Below are 21736 nucleotides of genomic sequence, written 5' to 3'. Positions count from 1 at the left end.
AGGGTGTCTGACCACAGACCAGCTATAGTAAGCATTAACACTGACCACAGACCAGCTATAGTAGCATTAACACTGACCACAGACCAGCTATAGAAGCATTAACACTGACCACAGACCATCTATAGTAGCATTAACACTGACCACAGACCAGCTATAGTAAGCATTAACACTGACCACAGACCAGCTATAGTAGCATTAACACTGACCACAGACCAGCTATAGAAGCATTAACACTGACCACAGACCATCTATAGTAGCATTAACACTGACTACAGACCATCTATACTGTAGTAGCATTAACACTGACTACAGACCATCTATAGTAGCATTAACATTGACCACAGACCATCTATAGTAGCATTAACACTGACCACAGACCATCTATAGTAGCATTAACACTGACTACAGACCAGCTATAGCAGCATTAACACTGACCACAGACCAGCTATAGTAGCATTAACACTGACCACAGACCAGCTATAGCAGCATTAACACTGACCACAGACCAGCTATAGTAGCAGCATTAACACTGACCACAGACCAGCTATAGTAGCATTAACACTGACCACAGACCAGCTATAGTAGCATTAACACTGACCACAGACCAGCTATAGCAGCATTAACACTGACCACAGACCAGCTATAGCAGCATTGACCACAGACCAGCTATAGCAGCATTAACACTGACCACAGACCAGCTATAGTAGCAGCATTAACACTGACCACAGACCAGCTATAGCAGCATTAACACTGACCACAGACCAGCTATAGTAGCATTAACACTGACTACAGACCAGCTATAGCAGCATTAACACTGACCACAGACCAGCTATAGTAGCATTAACACTGACTACAGACCAGCTATAGTAGCATTAACACTGACCACAGACGATCTATAGCAGCATTAACACTGACCACAGACCAGCTATAGTAGCATTAACACTGACCACAGACCAGCTATAGCAGCATTAACACTGACCACAGACCAGCTATAGTAAGCATTAACACTGACCACAGACCAGCAATAGCAGCATTAACACTGACCACAGACCAGCTATAGTAGCATTAACACTGACCACAGACCAGCTATAGCAGCATTAACACTGACCACAGACCAGCTATAGTAAGCATTAACACTGACCACAGACCAGCTATAGTAGCATTAACACTGACCACAGACCAGCTATAGCAGCATTAACACTGACCACAGACCAGCTAGCACAGTAGCAGTATTAACACTGGCCATAGTTAGACCAGCTATTAGCAGCAACAGTGAAATACAATGTCAGAGTCAACAGTAAAATGGAGTTTAGGCTAAAATGTAAAAAATAAAATAAATGTGTCCTGCACTTTAAGATGGATAAATCAAGATAATTAATACGAATAATCAAACGAAAATATGATGCTTTTTCAATAACCCTTTAAAAAGAAGAAAGGATGTTTACTTTTGACTCTCTACCGGCCCCAGAGAGGAAGATGTAGCAGAGAGAATGGGAGCGTTAATGGTACTGGTTCTGGGAATGAAATGGACTGGTTCTGGTAATGTTTGCCGGGCAGAACGTTTTGCGCGCACAGAAGACCGGAGCGGGCGGGAGGGAGGGCAGGGTGTGGGGTGGATGCTGGATGGGTGGGTGGGGATGAGTCTGGTGGTGCGCAAAGGGTGGTGGTGGGGGTGGGGGGGGGGTTTTTGGGAGAACAAACGCACCTTTGAAGTAGTGTTTTGGAACCTTGGAGTTGCTATGGGGTTGATATAGAAAACCTGTTTTGTGTGGGGCTGTGGAGGGTGGGGTTCCACCTTCGGGGAGAGAGAATGACAGAGCAGAGAGACAAACTGTTTGGTTCCGTTTTTGGGGGGGGAGGGATGGGGTGATGTCGGCCCCGCCCTCTCAGGTGTGGACATGAAGATGGAAGGGTTGGGGTGAAGAGGTGGCGGGGGGGTGGTCATGACTGAGGGAGTGTTTTGACGCACGTTCTGAAAGACCGCCGTTGCCAGCTTCATTGACTGTGTGTTTGTGTGTGTGTGTGTGTGTGTGCGTGTGTGTGCGCGTGCGTGCGTGCGTGCGTGCGTGCGTGCGTGCGTGCGTGCGTGCGCGTGCGTGCGTGTGTGTGTACTGTTATTCATGGCTTTCAAATGTAGTCCTACACCGGCCATGTTGAGGACCAGCACAGGTGTTTAATTTTTTCTGATTGGCATAGAAGTAAATGCTCTACGTACGCCAATCAGAACACCTGTGCTGGTCACCAACATGGCCGATGTAGGACTACATTTGAAAGCCATGAATATATATCTTCCTCTTTTTCAACAGTTTTTATTATACTTTGACACTTGCTTTGGCAATGTAAATGTAAGTTTTCTCATGCCAATAAAGCTCATTTGAATTGAACTGAATTGCGTGCGTGCATGTGCGTGTGCTGTGCCCGTGTGTGTATGTAAGCGTGTGTGTCTGAGCGTGTATATCTAGATGCGCTAACTACACTGTCAGACTTATTTATCTCAGATACGGGGATATGATATTATTACATAAACTCATAAAGTGAAGTCTTGCCCTGCATACATGGAGTCACACACACACACACACACACACACACACACACACACACACACACACACACACACACACACACACACACACACACACACACACACACACACACACACGCTCATTAATATTCTGTGTGTTGTTTCTCCCCTGCAGACCAGATAGAGGCACTTAGCTAGTTGCTCTCTGATCTCTCCTTTGTTATGTATTATTAAAGGCAGGCATTATTCCTCTGGCTGTACTGTGTGTGTGTGTGTGTGTGTGTGTGTGTGTGTGTGTGTGTGTGTGTGTGTGTGTGTGTGCGTGCGTGCGTGCGTGCGTGCGTGCGTGCGTGCGTGCGTGCGTGCGTGCGTGCGTGCGTGCGTGCGTGCGTGCGTGCATGTGTCTTCACCAAATATTCGAATATTCGAATATCAAAGTCACTATTCGACGTTCACCAAAGTCGAATATTCGCTTTTTATACATAATATATATATATAGTTTATAAAGCTTGGCTAGATAGGAAGTCATAAGAATGAGTTGACAATGCCCCTGGTGGATGCATTTATTAATGCTCTATACCAGGGGTTCTCAAACCTTTTTAGGCCCTAAACATATTTGAACTGCGGACCCCCACCCTGACAAGCACTTGGAATTGTAGGTATTACATTTTATGTGACTCGGTTCCGCAGATAAATATTGTGAAAATAGCAGATCTACATGCTCACAACGCCTCGCAACGCGTGTAGATCGGCTATTTTCACAATGTTTGCCTCTTGCTTACTTAATATTTGACAGTTTGGCCAGTCCTGTCGAATATTCGACTATTCGAATTTTGAGGTTGAATAATTCGAATACTAAAAATCACTATTCGTGAATGCCCTAGTGTGTGTGCACGTGTGTGTGTGTGTGTGTGTGTGTGTGTGTGTGTGTGTGTGTGTGCGCGCGTGCACACGCTTTGCGCTTCACCGTCGAGCAGGCTAATTAACTCACCCGCACGAAGCTGGCGGGGAACCAGCCCTCCTCCTCGTCTATCTGGCCCCACCACCAGTCCTTGTTGGAGGCGTCCAGCACCTTGATGACGTCGCCGGCCTTAAACGCCAGCTCGCGGTCCGCCATGGTCACATGGTCCCATACCGCCTCGGCACTGACGATTGAACCTCCACTTATCAACTGGAGAGAGCATGGTACGCAGGGAGAAAAGAGAGAGAGAGAGAGAGATGAAAGGGGTACATACTCTATTTTACATCATATCCTCGTGTTACATAAAGCTGCTGTGATGTTGGCACTCCGGGGGGAGGGGGGGGGGGGGGTATACAGCCTGAACGAACATCAGCCAGGTGTGTGAAAGCATGAGGTTATACAACAACAACACACACGAGTATTCATTCGGGGGGTTGATGGGGAGGGGAGGGGAGGGGGATCGTTGTACACACGGGGATTGCGGGCGGTGCATGCGTGCGTGCGTGTGTGTGTGGGGGGGGGGGGGGTTGTAACTATCAGTTTTTTGAGTCCGATGCACATTCCGATTAAAAGAAAATGCTTCAAGTGGAACATTTTAAAAAGGGCCGAGCTCACAGCATCTTGTAGATCGACCACTTTTGGGGGGTGGGTAACGGTTTGCATGGTGGCAGCAGGGGGATTCAGGGACTTGCAGAGAATGTTAAAGAGGCAGGGGCTGAAATTTCTAAAAGTTAAATATCAAAAATAGCAGACCTCCAAGCTCACAACGCGCCGCGCTGCGACGTGTTGTGAGCTTGGAGGTCGGCCATTTTTGGTACTTGATAGAACACTAAACTGAGTATAATCAAGTGAATACTGGAGATGTGGCGTAACGGCATGGATTTCTACACAGAGAGGGCAATTCCTTCAACATAAAATGCTGCATTCAAGTTCAGGAGAGTTTGGACAAGGCAATTCTCTTGAATGCTGCCTTCAGGTGTGGCATGGAAAGAGGGCATTTGCGTTTCTTTCACCATAGTAAAAACTGCATTCATGGTCTGGAGAGGGCACTTTCCTTTTTTACATATGGGTAAAAGGGCAGGGGCTCAAGCCCCCTTTGATATCTATGTGTGCACGTGCCTGAACACAGGTGTGTGTGTGTGTGTGTGTGTGTGTGTGTGTGTGTGTGTGTGTGTGTGTGTGTGTGTGTGTGGGGAGGGTGGTGTTGTAAAACAGGGTTTTCGGCTGGTGGGGGCAGCACGCTCTGGCCTCATTTTGTTGCAAATCCTTCCTCTTAAACCCCACTCACAGTAATGAATGCAAATACACGACGCCACCCCTCAGATCTGTGGGCCCATTAGCAGCTTAGGAATCGCTAATAGAGCAACACAACAGCAACAGGGAACACATTAGTCGACAACGCTACGTTACGACGACACAACAACACGGCAACACACACACACAAAAAAAAGGTGGTGAAGACCATTAACACCAGATGAAACAAACGGCACCCGCACCGGTCTCCAGGCGGAGACCGTAATTGGCCCATTATGACACTGGAATAATTACATGCAATTAAGCAATAAAAATGTTGAGGTGCCAAACCAATGTGAGGGTGGGTATAATCTCCTCCTTGCTCTCATACTGTCATCAGAGCTTGTTATTTTATCTGCCAGCACTAGGATTTGACAAAAAGGTGAAGGAATGACTCATCAACTTCCCAACGTGATTGATTTTTACTGTCGTGAATATATAATGTGAACCATTATGCTTAGTTGGGGAATGGATATTTGGATCCTGGAAGAGCTGCGTGCGCTGCACCGCGGTGTGCAGCTCCTAACATCAAAAGATCCTTTCGGGTGTACTCGATCAAACTGTGCACAGTGTGTGCCGCATTATTAAAAAATGGCCTTTCTACAGGATGTGCTGGCTTCAGATGTATCTGAAGATGTATGAACAACATGATGAAACGCCTGCAATAAGAAAAGGTGTGATCCGGTTGAAGACTTTCAACTGAACAGCCATTTCACAGCCTCCTTGCAGGTAAAGCCTATGATGATGAACAATGCACTACATCAGGGGACTTCATGCCAAGGACCGCTTAGTTGAGAGAGAGAGAGAGAGATGAAGCAGCGACCCCCACAACATAGTTTCATCGTTTGACAGCACAGTCATCGGTGTATTTTGGATTCATGTCAATTTGTGTTTTCAGATATTTAACCACTTGAACTGTCAATACGTAATAAACTTGACCTTTCACTCTGTACTTAGTTTGCTCTTTTTCCCCTCTACAAACCCCTTTATAAATAGCCGATCTACAAGCTCACAACGCCTCGCAGCGCGAGGTGTTGTGAGCTTGTAGATCTGATATTTTTGGTTAAAGTTATCAGGGGAAAAAAAAGTTTCTATCACACAAAGATTTGGAGGACCCCCTGTAGTAACTCTGAGGACCCCCTAGGGGTCCCGGATCCCCTGTTAAAGACCCCTGCACTACATCTACCGTACTAGATGTCATCTAAAGCGCCGATCAGAGCACTACATTGCATGAGGCTTGGCCAATCGAATCCGCTATGTTTGTGACGCCTAAACCGTCCAATCAAATCCGGATGTTACGTTGCCAATGACCACCATCCACCAACCCACCCGCGACCACCAGATATATCATTTCTACCTTTTTCTGGGGAAAAAAGGGTTCTTTCAACTGACATGTATAAGGGATGGGACGATATGAACATTTCATATCACGATTATTGTGACAAAAGATTTACGATATTATCGCGATTAACAAACTCCATTATCTTGGGGAGGAACATTTTCCAAAAATAGCAGATCTACAAGCTCGTACATTGGCTATTTTTTGGCAAAGACATTTTATAGAGAGTGAAACAAGACTGTATCAAGTACGTTTATTATAGGTACCTTTTACCAATTATAGAGGGTTTAAGTGGTACCGGATATGCAGCTCAGCAAATAAAAGGTGAATTGATCCCAGTGCATGACGGAGGATGATATCACGATAAATTAAAACACTCACAAGTGTTTTTCATCACAATAAACGATACTATCGTGTATCGTCCCATCCCTAACATGTATTGACCACCTGCGCACGCGCGCGTGTGTATGCGCGAGAGACTGTGCGTGCGTTCATGCGTGTGTGTTTGTGTATTGACCTCGTTTGTGTCGAAGACACTCGTGTACATGTGAAAGACTCTCTGTGTGTGTGTGTGTGTGTGTGTGTGTGTGTGTGTACGTACGTACGCGCGCGTGCGTGCGTGTGTGTGATCAGTAGTCAGGTGATCAGTATTCTTCGGTGGGTCGTTAGAGGGTAAAGGTTATTCTCATTAAAGGCCCAGAGGTGGTAAAGCAGTGCTCCTGAGAGACAGCCGGTCCTCACCACATCCATCTAGCACACAGCGCCGCCATCCATCACACTGACCAACCAGCCTCTGTCACCCTCACACCGCGGTGCGAGGCGTTGCGTGCTTGTAGATCACCTATTTTCACTAGTCTTGCGCGACAGTCTTGTGTGATGAAGCAGGGCTTTACTTTACGAAAAGAACTTACACATTTGAAACTTGGAGATACAAGGTTTCTGCCCGACAGTGACGAAATGCTTACACAATAAATTGCTCACACGCTCACACGCACATGTATGCACCCAATTTTCTACCTTTCTGAGCCTCGTGGGTTAGGCTACATCTGTGGCCACACACACACACACACACACACACACACACACACACACACACACACACACACACACACACACACACACACACACACACACACACACACACACACACACACACACACACACACACACACACACACACACACACACACACACACACACACACACACACACACAGCGGCCCGACTGTTTGTTCCAATTGTTCTTTTCCCAAAGTTGTGTTCATCAGCATTCTCCCAGTCCAGAGCTAACCATGCATCCATTCCCCGGGGCTGGGAGGCCATGAACAGCCAGCTCTAACCAAATCTGACAGGAGCTGTTTAGTCCCTAGGTAGTACGGGAGCTCGCAAAGGGGCCCGGAGACCGTGAATCAGTGTAACACTGTCAGTGGTGTAAAAGTAACTATGTACATTTACGCAACTACTGCACTGCAAGTACAGTTTTGAGGTGTTTTGTACTTGACTCGAGTATCTCCCATTTCCAACACTTTTACTTCTGCTCAACTACATCTCGGATCCAAATATTTGTATTTTTTACTCCGCTACAATTATTTTAAAAGATTAGTTACTAGTTACTTTGCAGATATACATGATTATATTATAATGCATACATTAACCGTCTTAAACTCTATTTTATACCTAGGCTGTTTGAAAATAGACAATCTACAAGTACTTGTAGATCTGCTATTTTCAAACACTTGGTACTTTTACTGTTGGTACTTTAAGTATATTTTGATGCCAATACTTTGGTACTTTTCCATTTTTGAATTCCCGATTTTTACTTGTAACAGAGTATTTCTACCATATTTATTGCGGTATTGATATTGTTACTTTAGTAAGAAATGTGAGTACATTTTCCCACCACTGAACACTGTAAAACACAGTGTAACACACAGTGTAACACTGTAAGATCCTCAGCATGGATTCGGTTACATTTGTACAAACAACAAATGACAGACCGCTAAGGGCACAATTCGTTCCTAACTATCAATCCTTCTTCTACCTGAGGACCCCTCTTGAGTTACAGTACAAACGGATGAGACAACAACTGAGGATTTCACTGTGTCTGTATCACGGCACCGTGTGTGTCTATATATAGTCTGTTTGTGTTTGCTTTCATATCAGGTAATTTCTGTGAAGATTCCTCTGCCTCTTATCCTTGCTACAACAGATGCTATCTTGTCTTCTGAAGTCAAGTCATCTGAATTGGCTTCTCACTTGCCCTCCTCCCCCTCCCCCCACTCCGGGTGAATCTGCTTCTGCATGCTGGATGAGAGGCTGAGAGAGAGAGAGCACCTTTTGAAAATCATTTCATCATTACAGGGCGTATTGTGCATGAGTGCCATTGTTGCCATTGTGCTGACACGGTGCGTTTGTGAGTGTTTGTGTTTGGCGTGCTGCTTACCCGTGTGCACTGTGTGTGCATGCGCAGTGCGCACGTGCAGGGGCGTCACGGGGGGGGGGGGGGGGGGGACTGAGTTACTAGGGCCCAAGGTGGAGGGGCCTTAATTATTTTATCAGATCTACAAGCTCGCCGTGCGGCACTAGCTTGTAGATCTGCAATTTTTGAAAAGTCGTGAAAATGTGTGCAAATATTTGAATATTTATATATTTTAAGCAAACATTTGTAACTCACATTTTGCTTCTGGGGGTTCCCTGGAACTAAATATTTTGAGATGGGGGTCCGTGGCCAAATACATACCATTTTGGGGGTCGTTCACATGAAAAGGTTTGAGCACCACTGACATAGAAACATAGGTTTTTCAAAAAAACCTTAGAAGGATTTGAAATATTCAAAGACTATAAAAGCTTGTAGATCTGCTATTTTTCAATAGTTAAAGCACAAAATGTGAGTGAATCCTTGTACCCAGGGCCCAGAATTTGGTGTGACACCCCTGCGCACGTGCGTGGTGTGTGTGTGTGTGTGTGTGTGTGTGTGTGTGTGTGTGTGTGTGTGTGTGTGTGTGTGTATGTGTGTGTGTGTGTGTGTGTGTGTGTGTGTGTGTGTGTGTTTATGGGTGTGTTGCTAATCTCCAGCCCCGTGAGGATCTAAGCCCACAACCTCAGCAGCTACTGTACGTCATCCCCCACCCCCCCACCCCCACTTAAACCCCAGGATGAGCCCCCCCTCTCGGGGGGCTACCGCTTACAGCTCCCACATATTACGATATGAACCAATCAAGGGAGAGGAGTTAGCCTGGGGGGAGGGACCACTACGACGCCTGAAAGGGGGGGAGAAGAAGAAAAAGAAGAAATCCGTTGTCATGGTGACAGATGATGATGCTCTACTGGTATTGACAAGACAACCAGATTAGACAAGGACACGACTAACCCAGGTTGTGTGCGACAAAATCTGCCCCCAAAAAAGAGGGGTTGTATTAGTGTGTAGGGATGGGACGATATGAACATTTCATATCCCGATTATTGTGACAAAAGAAATCGCGATTTACGATATTACGCGATAATCAAAATCCATTATCCTGTGGCGGAACATTTGCCAAAAAATAGCAGACCTACAAGCTCACAACGTTGTGAGCTTGTAGATTGCCTATTTTTTGGCAAAGACATTTGTCGGTCGGGGGTCCGTCGCGGGCCGCATTGGACCTCTTCGCGGGCCGCAAAATGCCCGCGAAATGGCAGTTTGACACCCCTGGTTTAAGTGGTACCGGATATGCAGCTCGGCAAATAAAAGCTGAATTGATCCCAGTGCATGACGCAGGGCTTAAAGCAAAAAAAAATCCCGAGACGGAAATTTATTTTGCAACCCCCCCCCCCTTTAGCCAAACTATTGTGAGTAATCCACGTGATGTTTCGTCGTAGCTACTAGCTTCCCGGTACAGCTGCAACAACCTTGCTAACAAACAGAGCCATTTCCTCTCAGTACAGCAAGCGGATTTCAAAATAAGAGCCGTCGTAATCTGATCAAGTCAACAGTCAAGTCACGTCTACTGGTTTTATTTTTAAGTCTACTTACAGGAAGTAGTTGGACTGAACTGAATTAGAAGTACATGACACACCAACACTCTGTACCGCACCACAGTGGAACTGATGCTATAAAAATAATTAGCGCAGATGGCTCGACTTTTTTATTTTTTTGCGAATCTGCTCTGATCTCTTAAATAGCCCCTAGGGACTCCTCAAGACGTAAATCCGTCCCCAGGACGGAGAACTTTAAGCCCTGCATGACGGAGGACGATATCACGATAAATCAAATCTCCAGGATACGATTATCGTGAGCGTTTTTTATCACGATAAACGATAATATTGTGTATCGTATGTGTATCGTGTGTGTGTGTCTGTGAGTGAGAGAGTGTGTGTGTGTGTGTGTGTGTGTGTGTGTGTGTGTGTGTGTGTGTGTGTGTGTGTGTGTGTGTGTGTGTGTGAGAGAGAGAGAGAGAGAAAGAGAGATCACATGCGTGATTCATGCAGCAAACACTACTGTGCGATGGTTCGTAGCATAGCGGAAATCGCATAAGGAAAACAGATGATAGAAAAGCTCACAATGTCTTGCTTGCTATTTATGCTTTTAAATATTTTTTTCAAATGTTCCCAAAATAGGGCGGTTAAATATCAGCGTTAAGAGTAAAACCATGGCAACCAACGGGATATTTCCATGTCAAAGGCAAAGTAAATCCCAGGCAGTGTCAGCCTCAGTGTGCCGGGCTTCAGAGAGACTCCTCCATGTCATGAGTTGATGTAATCATTAGGCCGGGCCTGGAAGGTCTGGTTAACAATAGCTCCATATCTCTCAGACCACTCTGCTATCCAGGGAGAAGAGCGGAATTACTGCAAAACGTGTGTCACGCTGCCATGGAAACAGGACACATGAACCGACACGCCGGGGTTAGTTCCTCCTCGGTTCAGGTCGGGGGGGGGGGGGGTTGGATTCAGAGGATGTTATTGTTTTTTTCCTGTGTGTGCGCACAGACAAGACGCTAGGTAGGGATGGGATGGTATGAAAATGTTATATCACGGTTATTATTGTGACCAAAGAAATCGCAATTTGCGATATTATCGCGATAGTCAAAATATCCCCAACGTCCATTATCCTGGGGCGGAACATTTGCCAAAAAACAGCAGATCTACAAGCTCACAACGTGTCGTAACACGACGCGTTGTGAGCTTGTAGATCGTCTGTTTTTTGGCAAAGAGATTTATTTTTTTGTAGAGAGTTAAAAAAAAGAGTATGTATAGTATAAGTACGTATTACAAATAGAGGGTTTAAGTGGCACCGGATATGCAGCTCGGCATATAAAAGATGAATTGGTCCCAGTGCATGATGGAGGACGATTTCAAATTAAATATCCACGATACAATTATCGTGAGTGTCTTTCATCACGATAAATGATAATATAGCTTATCGTCCCATCCCTACAAGACGCTAACAAAAGAACATCAGTCGGACATCGGTTCCACTTTGGATGAGTGGTAGTGATTGTAGCAAACTGGACTCGGGCACCGTTTCCTCAGACAAACTATTCCACCTATTCGTTGGTAGCTGTCAAAATGTGTTTTCCAGCCTATAGCATAAATTACAAACGAAGGCTCCACTAGCTGCAATCTGTAACTTGTACGTGCTACTCTGAATACGGCCACGGGTCAATCCCCACTTGGCCAGGGGAGATATTGTGCATATGGGCTTCAGGCAGCACTATTTCTCAACCAGTAGCGGGGTCCCCAATAGTAGAAGAGTAAGGAAACTACTGTAGATATATATTACATTGAATTAACATACCATTACAGAGTTAGAATTACAGGGTTAAAATGAAGGCTGGGCAATATATCGAAAATGTATCAATATCGAGGTATCAACATGCAAGGTATACATATCAACGAAGACGGCTTGAAATTAGGTATTGGTGTATGTGTCAAATTAATTAACAGACACTCTATGCATGCACGTAGCACATGCAAAAAAGCAATCCATCTGTAACCAGGTGTGGTTATTTCAATAAAACCTACCTAACCCTTCTATGTGTACTGTGCAGTGTGCATGCATGGATATGCTATTCATTATCTGGGTTAGGCAGGCAGTGGACCTAAAGCAGAAAAACATTAAAAACGATATAATGCAATTGTTTTTACTAATATCGTGAGTAATATCGATATTGTGGTATTCAACAATGTTCTCCTAATATCGCCCAGGCCATCCTTAGGGGCGGCATAGCTCAGGGGTAGAGAAACCGTTATTACAGCACGAAGGGTTCCCGAAGGGTTCCCAGTTCAAATCCGGGCTCCCCCTGAGTTAATGTCAAAGAGAGCAAGACTCTGAACCCCTAATTGCTCCCGGTGAGTAGGTTGGTGCCTTGCATGGTTTCCTCCGCCACCGGTGTGTGAATGGGTGAATGTAATGCACAATCTATGTAAAGCGCCTTGGATAAAAGCGCTATATAAATGCACCATTTACCATTTAGTTCAAATAACGTCTGGTTCATTCAAATAAATATCAAATTGCTTTGTTGGAACCTAAGAATTGGGCAATGCATTTGTTGTCTTTGAAGGTTATTTTCAATTCGACATATTTTCGACATGAATTGCTATTAAAATATGTACATACAATGTCTTCAATATACACATTCAAATCCATATCCCCCCCGCAAAAAACAATCAACCGTCTTCTAATTGTCACTTGCTGCTAACGCGGAACCCGCGGGCCAAAACAATCTAATTTTCAACCCGAAGATGCTGTTTGTCTCACGTGAGCGTATGAAGCCAACTCAAAGCGGTGTGACCTCAATGTTTCAACACCGCAGAGGGGGCCAGTTTTCTCTCTACACCGTCGTGTATAGGACCTCTATGCCTGCAATGCTTCCCATACCGGACAGAGAGTCCCCACAGAAGACCCTCGGTGGTGGTGGGGTCAGTGTCCGTTCAGTACACAGCCATGTCACAAAGACCTGCTTAGCTTAATACAAAGCTCTCCAGCCTCTCCTACTGTCCAAGCGGCACTCCATTCTCAGCACCATTCACCCCCTCCCCCCCCCAGTCCCCCATCCATCAGAGGGAGAGGGGGGGTGTATAGATAGTGACCCATTCACAGCCAATGTTCCTCCTTGCTCATTGCTCTCCTCCCCTCATCCCTCCATCTCTGTAACGAGGCCGGCACACAGCCTCCCCGTCCTTCCCTCTCTGATACATTGCAACCCCTCCTCTCTTTTTTTTTTTCTTCCCGTCTTGAATAAATTAAAGGCATTACATAATGAATCTTTCCATTTCCTTGCCTTGGCACACACACACACACACACTGCCCGATACCTAGCCTTGATCAAAGGCGACAGAGTCAACACACAAGCGCGTGCGCGCACACGCACGCTACAATACACTACACTACACTTAAAAAGAGTCAGCCCTCGACACCTTGTTCATTACCGGTGTGTCTGCTGGCAGTGATGACCCGGGTATAATCGTCATGGTTACACTGCAGTTACAACATCAAAGGAGCGGAGGGTGAAGAAGGCACCAGTCCCCCAAACCGCAAACCCCTCTATTTGGGTCAATGCAAATGAATGCAGAGGAATCCACTTCCCCTCTCGCATGGACATACTGTACATGCATCATATAAATGATATACACAGGGAAAAAAAAGACTAACCCCTTTGCCTCTTGTACGTTAAGAAGCGCCGAAGAGGTAAACAGTCCAAGTCTTGTGTGTTCCCTTCTCTCCCCTGCTAATATCATCTTTGCACCACAGCACATCAGCATTCACTGCACTGGCAGCATCACTGCATTCCAACATCCTCCTGCTCTATCCAGCCACAGCACTGCACACCACAGCTGCACCAAAAAGGGAAAAAAAAAACCTAACAGCATCCCTGAGCTAAACAAAATAAATAAACACACACACACACACACACATGCCTCCTCGAGTCAGCCTTACCATGTTTGTGCCGTGCGAGCTTGCGTAGAGCGTATGCATGGGAAAAGCCCGGCTCACACAATCATTATAATCAAATCCCTTTGGAAGGCAGCATTGCCATCGCCGCGTCCTCTCAGCCCTGGAGAAGTGGAGGTGCTGTAATTCCACAGAAAAGAGGCTCGTCTTTTTCCGACACACACCGAGTGAGAGTCTCGCGCTCCCGTCCTCCTCTCCCTGTGTCTGCCAACCACGGTGTTATGTAATACACTTATGCCGCGAGTCCGGGAGCCAATCACAGGCGCTCTGCCTCAAACCGGTGAGAAATACACATGCACACACATTGAGATACATGAACATGCCATGGCCTCGCTCACACACACACGCACACTCAAGACACATGCAGCCATCTCTCCACACTCTGACACTTCTGAGCTCTATTAAAGAGGCACACCTGCCTCGGGGGGGATTGTTGCAAATGTGTTAACAACACAGGGGAGGCTCCCACACATACAAACAAACACCCACTACCACATACCAACGCATAGTACTCAAGGGGCTTGGAGGGGCCTGTCGTCAATGCATTGCCGGCCAAAACATAAGCAATGTGCACGCCACCCCGGTGCATGACAACATCATGTTTACAGTCCTCCAGGGGGCTCCCTGTGTGTGCTGTACCACTGCTGCCATACGGATGAAAACACATGCCAATCAATGCACTATAGGCCTGTCACAATTGTTACATAATCGTCTAATCGCAATTATTTGAGGCAATCGCAATCATTTTGCATAATCGTCATAATAATTTCCATCTTGAGAAATGTTCAAATTGCAGAAATAGCAGATCTACAAGCGATGTGATGCGTTGTGAGCATGTAGATTGGCTATTTCCACTATCAATGTTCTTTTTATAAAGTATAGTTGTCAGATATGTCATTAATTTCTTTGTATATTTAGGTTATGTGTCATATCTGGCATCTGCCATGTGCAACGTCAAAGCCTACAAGCCAAACAGAAATCGTATTGCCAACGTCAAAAACACAATGAAACCGTTAATCGCAATTATTTTGAGTGACAATGAATCGTCATGTAAAATGTCATAATTGTGACAGCCCTAGTTTACAGTCCTCCAGGGGCTCTCTAGCTCCTGGGAGAGGTGTTGTGTGTGTGTGTGTGTGTGTGTGTGTGTGTGTGTGTGTGTGTGTGTGTGTGTGTGTGTGTGTGTGTGCCATGCCACTGCTGCCACACTGATGAAAACACATGCCAATGCATGTGTACACACACTTCATATTGCACCTATAGGACAACAGTTACCACTTACCTAGAAACACACTCACATGTATACTCTCTCTCTCTCTCTCTCTCTCTCTCTTCTCTCTCTCTCTCTCTCTCTCTCTCTCTCTCTCTCTCTCTCTCTCTCTCTCTCTCTCTCTCTCTCTCTCTCTCTCTCTCTCTCTCTCTCTCTCTCTCTCTCTCTCTCTCTCTCAGCACTTAGTCTTGAGTGTGAGAGAGAGAACACAAATCTTCAAAAGCCAGTGGGTCCTGTGAAGGTCTATTAATAGGAGCGTAGGGACAGGCTTTTAGCATATCCCTTTCTGACATCCATGCAACATTCATGACACCTGCCGCCAGTGCTGTATTAGATTATAACAAAGAAATGGAAATGTCTTTTCCACGTTGCAGGATTCCCCCCCCACCCACCCCCCACCCGTAAAAAGGGATGGAGGACACCGATTACATTTTAATGTGAGGGCTCCCCCCATAACAGGTGACCGTTAAATGGCAAAATCTCGATATTTCGATGTTCCGTTGTTTCGAGGTCCCAGTAGTCCAGTTAGGGTTATAGGGTAAGGGTTACGTTTAGGCTTTAGGTTAGCATTCACCAGGTTAGCGTTCACCTGCGTCGGCAGGTTAGCATTAACCAGCGTCAGCAGGTTAGCATTTACCAGGTTAGCATTCACCTGTGTCGGCAGGTTAGTGTTCACCCAGCGTCAGCAGGTTAGCATTCACCGGCGTCGGCAGGTTAGCGTTAACCAGCGTCGGCAGGTTAGCGTTAACCAGCGTCAGCAGGTTAGCATTCACCGGTGTCGGCAGGTTAGCGTTCACCAGCATCAGCAGGTTAGCGTTCACCAGCGTTAGCAGGTTAGCGTTCACCTGCGTCGTTCACCTGCGGCGGCAGGTTAGCGTTCACCTGCGTCGTTCACCTGCGTCTGCAGGTTAGCGTTCACCTGCGTCGGCAGGTTAGCCTCGGACTACCGGGACCTCGAAACAATGGTTACGGGACATCGACATATCGACATGCGCGCCCGTTAAAGTTGTACCATGTAACTTTTTTTATAAAACAAATCTTAAAATTGTCCTAACTGTTAAATCGCTAAAGTTTTAGAACACCCACTCCGTTATTTTCAGCTTCTGAAGCCTTCTCTTTATATGTTTTCTATGATCCTGGCCGTGGACCGGATTTCGCGCCAAAATGACGTAATCTGCATCATCTGTATACGTTGTGTATACGTTGTGTATACGTTGCCCAATCACATCGCCGATCATGCACACATGGTACACTACCGGCCAATCACAGCGCATCTTGAAGTGGGGTCGCCATATTTGTAGTCGCCCGTGTGTCTCTTTACTCAAAAGGTAATCTCGCCTACCAGGCAGGGTGAAGTAGTCCGTTTCTCCGGAATGCCTGAACGCACAGGAACCAGGGACCCCTCTAAAGATAGCTCTCGGCGTTGTGGAGGCAGACGCGGGGGTATGAAGGTACGAAAAACGGGCGAAAGACGCGAACGCGACCGCGGTTTGCTATAGGGCTACTGACCACTAGTTGAGCATCTTACACAGTATAGCTTTAAATCACAGCAAATGAATGGTGAGAGAGTTCTGGTTGTGGACACACTAACATTATATAAAATGGGAGTTTGAGAATCGAGTCTCAACCATGGAGCTGCATGCATCCAAAATGGGGGAAAACCTGAATTGATGGAGGCCCTCCCTCTATTAGGCCCGGCCTGGCCTGCTATTGGTTACCACCGAGCTTAAAGGTGATCCTTAAGAATGTCTTTGATCCTAAACCGTGAGCAGAAACCACTCCAATGCGCCACTTCTCCTTAACAAAATAATCACATTCTACTACAGAGAGGAGCCCTGCTGCATACCGGTGGTAGCTGGGGATGCTGGGGATGCTGCAGCTTCAGTTTTCTGTTTCCCATCACTGTGAAAACAAGTCCTGTCCTGACGCAGCAGGATTGTCGGGATAAAAAAAAAACAAGGGTGATCCTATTTTGAAAGATGACGCAATACAGTACGCACAAAAAGAAATGCACGATTCCATGGACAAAAACCAAGCCATTGATGCACACTTGACATGATACAACATGGAGGAGGAGAGAGGGAGAGCGACGTAGAGAGGAGGGGGGAGACATCATTATTTATGGCTATTACAGGGGATGTGAATTCCCCAAAAAAAACACATCACACCTGAAACCGCACAACTACGACGAGCACCAGACACCACCAACCAACCAGCGGTCACAAACGGGACACAACACAGAACGGGAGGAATGGGGGGTGGGGGGTAGAGATAGATAGAAATACATTATGGTTGTACCAACGTCGTTCATTTCAACGTGCAGCCACGGTGAAGCGCCGCCGCCGCCGGGGGTCCCTGCTCTCCACGACCGCGCGTCCACCGCCCGCCTCTCTCCTCTCCGGCGCTGCGGAGCTGGAGCCGCCGCCGCCGCGCACAGCGGCCCGCCGCAGCCACCGGCGGCACCGGGACCGGGCCCACCGGGACCGGGGCCCAGGCGGTAGCAGCGCGGATCCATTCAACGAGTACCGAGGATGAACATCAGCACCACGTTCACGAGCACCAGAATCGCGATCACCATGAACACCGCGCACGTCTGGACGTCCAAGGCCACCATGGCCGAGAGAGAGAGAGAGAGAGAGAGAGAAAGAGGTAGGCTACGCTCTCTCACCAGCAGCGGTGGCGGCTGCCGCCGGGACTCAGCGCGACAGCGGCCCAGATATCCACCATTACCCGTGAAGACACGAGAGATCGAGGAAGAAAAAAATATATAAAAATAAAAATAAAAAATGATGTCTCCTCCTCTACCCCCTCTTCACACTACGCGCTGCATATCATAAAGGGCATGGGGAACATCAGCATCAGTATGTCATCATAAGATCCTCACCATCATCATCATCATCAGTCCCCCCGCAAGTCAACACCCGTATGGTGCTCGACTCTTCCTCCCCCACGCCGACACTGTCACACTCACTGACACACACGCTCGCTCGCTCACACACACACAGGCCAATATCTCTCTCAAAGCCTCCTCACACAAGCAGCGGAACGGCTGTGTGCACAAGCTGGTTCCTCTGGCCGCCGGAGCCAGAGCAGAGAGCCAGCCTTCCGGACAGCAGCAGGCAGTGAGTGAGAGAGAGAGAGAGAGAGAGAGAGAGAGAGAGAGAGAGAGAGAGAGAGAGAGAGAGAGAGAGAGATAGCGAGAGCGAGAGCGAGAGCGAGAGAGAGAGAGAGAGAGAGAGAGAGAGAGGGAGGGAGAGAGAGAGAGAGAGAGAGAGAGAGAGAGAGAGAGAGAGAGAGGCGGTCCTGCATGAATACTGATGCTCTCTCTCTCTCAGCTCAGCTGCTGCCTGTGTGTGTCGGCCGGCAGCCTCAGCCATCATCACATGCAGGCCGAGGGGAGGGGCAGTGGTGGTGGGAAAAGTACTCAAATAATTTTACGTGAAAGTAAAAGTAGGCTATCGATACTGCAATGCATTATGCAGAAGTACAGTAGGCCTACTCTGTTACAACAAGTGAAAATTCTAAATGTACTTGAGTAAAAGTACAAAAGTATTGGCATCAAAATGTACTCAAAGTACCAAAGGTAGAAAGTCCTCATTGTGCAGAATGTCCCATTTCACAAGTTTTCAAATGTGTAAAATCCATAACAAATCTTTTGAAATTAACAGATCTAGATCTGCCATTTTCAAAAGGTCGAAATATGTTATGTGATGATAATCACAATCTACAAACTAAAAGTTTTGAAATAATTGTAGTGGAGTAAAAGTAGGCTACAATATTTGGATCTGAGATGTAGTGGAGTAGAAGTAAAAGTATGGGAAATACTCAAGGAAAGTACAAATACCTTAAGTAGGCTATACAGTACTCAAGTAAATGTACTTAGTTACTTTCCAACCTACAGTACCTGCCCCCTCCCTGACTGACTGTATCCACCACAGAATCATAACCTCATTCGTCTCTCGCCCCCTGTCTAAAAATATCACCATGCCCCACAGTGATTTATCATTCACCATTAACAAGCAGGCAGCCACGCCGTTGAAGGAGTCGGAAAGACTCAGAATAATGGGATGTGCTTTTCCTCAGACTGATCATATTTTGTCACACCTTCACTGCCAGATTCTCGGTGGCCACTGGGCACGTATTGATCAGATATCCCCCGATATAATCTCTTGATCATCTGCCAAAGTCACACTGTTCTAACTGTCTCGCCTGCAGCGAGCACACGCACATGTAGGGCTCCTCCTTGAACTAAAAATGCACAATCTCCACAGCAGAATATATTATAGGCTACACACGTGGTGAATAAGACACACAATATGGTACATATTACAAATGCATCATTCAGATTATATATACATACACGTTGATTGTCTATAAACAATTTATTCGGGCATTCACCAAATATTCGAATATCAAAGTCACTAATCGACGTTGTTCAGCGAAGTCAAATATTCGCTTTTTTATTTTTATTTATTTTTTCTCTTTCAAAAATATATAATTTATAAAGCTTGGCTAGATAGGAAGTCATAAGAATGAGTTGTCAATAGTTCTCAAACCTTTTTTAGGCCGTGACCCCCAAAATAAAATACATATTTTATATTTTAACTGGGGACCCCCACCCTGACAAGCACTTGGAATTGTAGGTATTACATTTAATATGACTCAGTTCCACAGATAAATATAATGTTCGCCTCTTGCTTACTTAATATTTGACAGTTTCGCCAGTCCTGTCGAATATTCGACTATTCGAATACTTTGAGGTCGAATAATTCGAATACTAAGAATCACTATTCGTGAATGCCCTACTACTGACCACTAAACACAAGGAGACCATATTAGTGCCCTAATATATTATAGGCTACACACAAACATGCAGCCTACACACATGCTGATGCAATATTGCATGGGCCTTCTCTGATAGACACTCAGCTTAATTAAATATTATCGGTCGATGGTCTGTCTAGCACGATGACAGATCCTTAATATTCTCATACACATAATGGTTCATACCCTGTAGCATATGTATTTTTAAATAATCAATTGTATTGCATTCTACACTATCTACACTTTTTTTTCTACACAAAAATCTGACAGATCCCTTGACTATGAAGATAATGTACCGATTTGCATGATGTTTGGAGGATTAATATAAAAATAAATCGATTTGCAAATATCGGCCTCCTGGTGGCGCTATAATAAGGCAATGTTAAAAGGGTGGCATTTGTTCCTCAACGTTGTGCGAATGTGCATGCAAAGATTCACTGCAATTGGACGCTGCATTCACAATTTGCGGCATTTTGTTCAAAACACGACACTCCTGCAAACTGTCAATCTTAGCCAATCACGATGGATGGAATATGGAAAATAAAACGGATCAGAATCACAAGACTATAGAGATCATGTGTGCCGATTTGCGTGAAATTTGGATAAAATCTGAAGGGAGTGCGCATACAAAGTTTGACATTGATCAGTAGAGTTAAAGGGGGTTCCACACGGTACGCAGTCACCGCCTGCAAGTAATTCATTTTCAATGAGAGGCGGGTGGCTTTTTCGGCCGCGCAGCGAAGTTTTGGGGCGGCGAGGCGAGCGGGCGCGGTCCCGTGAAATCCCCGCGAGCGTGCTCGTTTGTGCATGCGTACGCGGGCGGTGAGAGATGGATTGTGTTCATCTTTGTGAAATACCGCGCGGCGTTTACTCACTGAGCGAGTGTGTTTGTGTCTCACCGTGGTGCGGCCACTGCCGATCCTAGCGGCAGCCCCGACGGCAACCGCATACCATGTGGAACCCCCTTTATAGGTAAAAACACGAATCAGCCTGTTATAGTGCCACCATGAGGCTGATTTGTGGAATTTATTCATCTGCCTATTGGGAATGTGCATGCAACATTTCATCAAATTGCACACTGTGTTCATGATTGATTGATTGATGATGTTCATTGAGGCCTTTTGTTCAAAACGAACCAATCCTGCAAACTTTGAAAGCCAATCTTGACCACCATGAGGCAAAGTCGGCCTCATGGTGGCGCTAGAACAGGTCCATGTGAAAAATGTGGGTCAGTGGTTCTGAATTGGCATCCAGGGAGTGTGTGTGCACAGTTTGGCTGCTACCGGGCAAACAGAGCCAGATATTAGCTGGTAACAGATGGACGGACGGATGGACAAAACATGAAAAAGAAGTCTCCCCATGCCTTCGGCCCGTCAGAGACTCAGAGACAATAAGCACTGTACAAGCAAGTAAAAATGTCTTTCAAAATATTAGTAGCTCTGTGAATCTTGCAGAAACTAATAGGGCACGTATTATCTTCAGTTCACAAACCAGTAAGATGCCCTGAGGGCAAGAAGCGACCTCACCCTAAAAGGCGCCGGGACGGATGGACATGATCTGCAGATTTTCATACGAATTCACAACAATCACAAAGCAGGA

The 21736-nt window shown here is 46.1% G+C and overlaps 1 protein-coding gene across 2 annotated transcripts in view; it reads right to left on the bottom strand.

Moving 5' to 3' along the window:
- The window catches only part of arhgef9a (Cdc42 guanine nucleotide exchange factor (GEF) 9a), a 79791-nt gene that overhangs the window by 34753 nt on the left and 23302 nt on the right, over positions 1-21736 (bottom strand). For both annotated transcript variants that reach the window (XM_080746449.1, XM_080746448.1), the window contains exon 2: positions 3513-3692. In XM_080746449.1, coding sequence (XP_080602575.1) covers positions 3513-3638 — 126 coding nt within the window. In that variant the 5' untranslated portion in view covers positions 3639-3692. The remainder of the gene's footprint in view (positions 1-3512; positions 3693-21736) is intronic.

Source organism: Nannobrachium achirus (assembly GCF_963921795.1).
Source record: "Nannobrachium achirus genome assembly, chromosome: 17".
Lineage (NCBI taxonomy): Eukaryota > Metazoa > Chordata > Actinopteri > Myctophiformes > Myctophidae > Nannobrachium > Nannobrachium achirus.
Note: the sequence above shows the minus strand (reverse complement) of the source record. Positions and strands in the feature narration are given on the sequence as shown.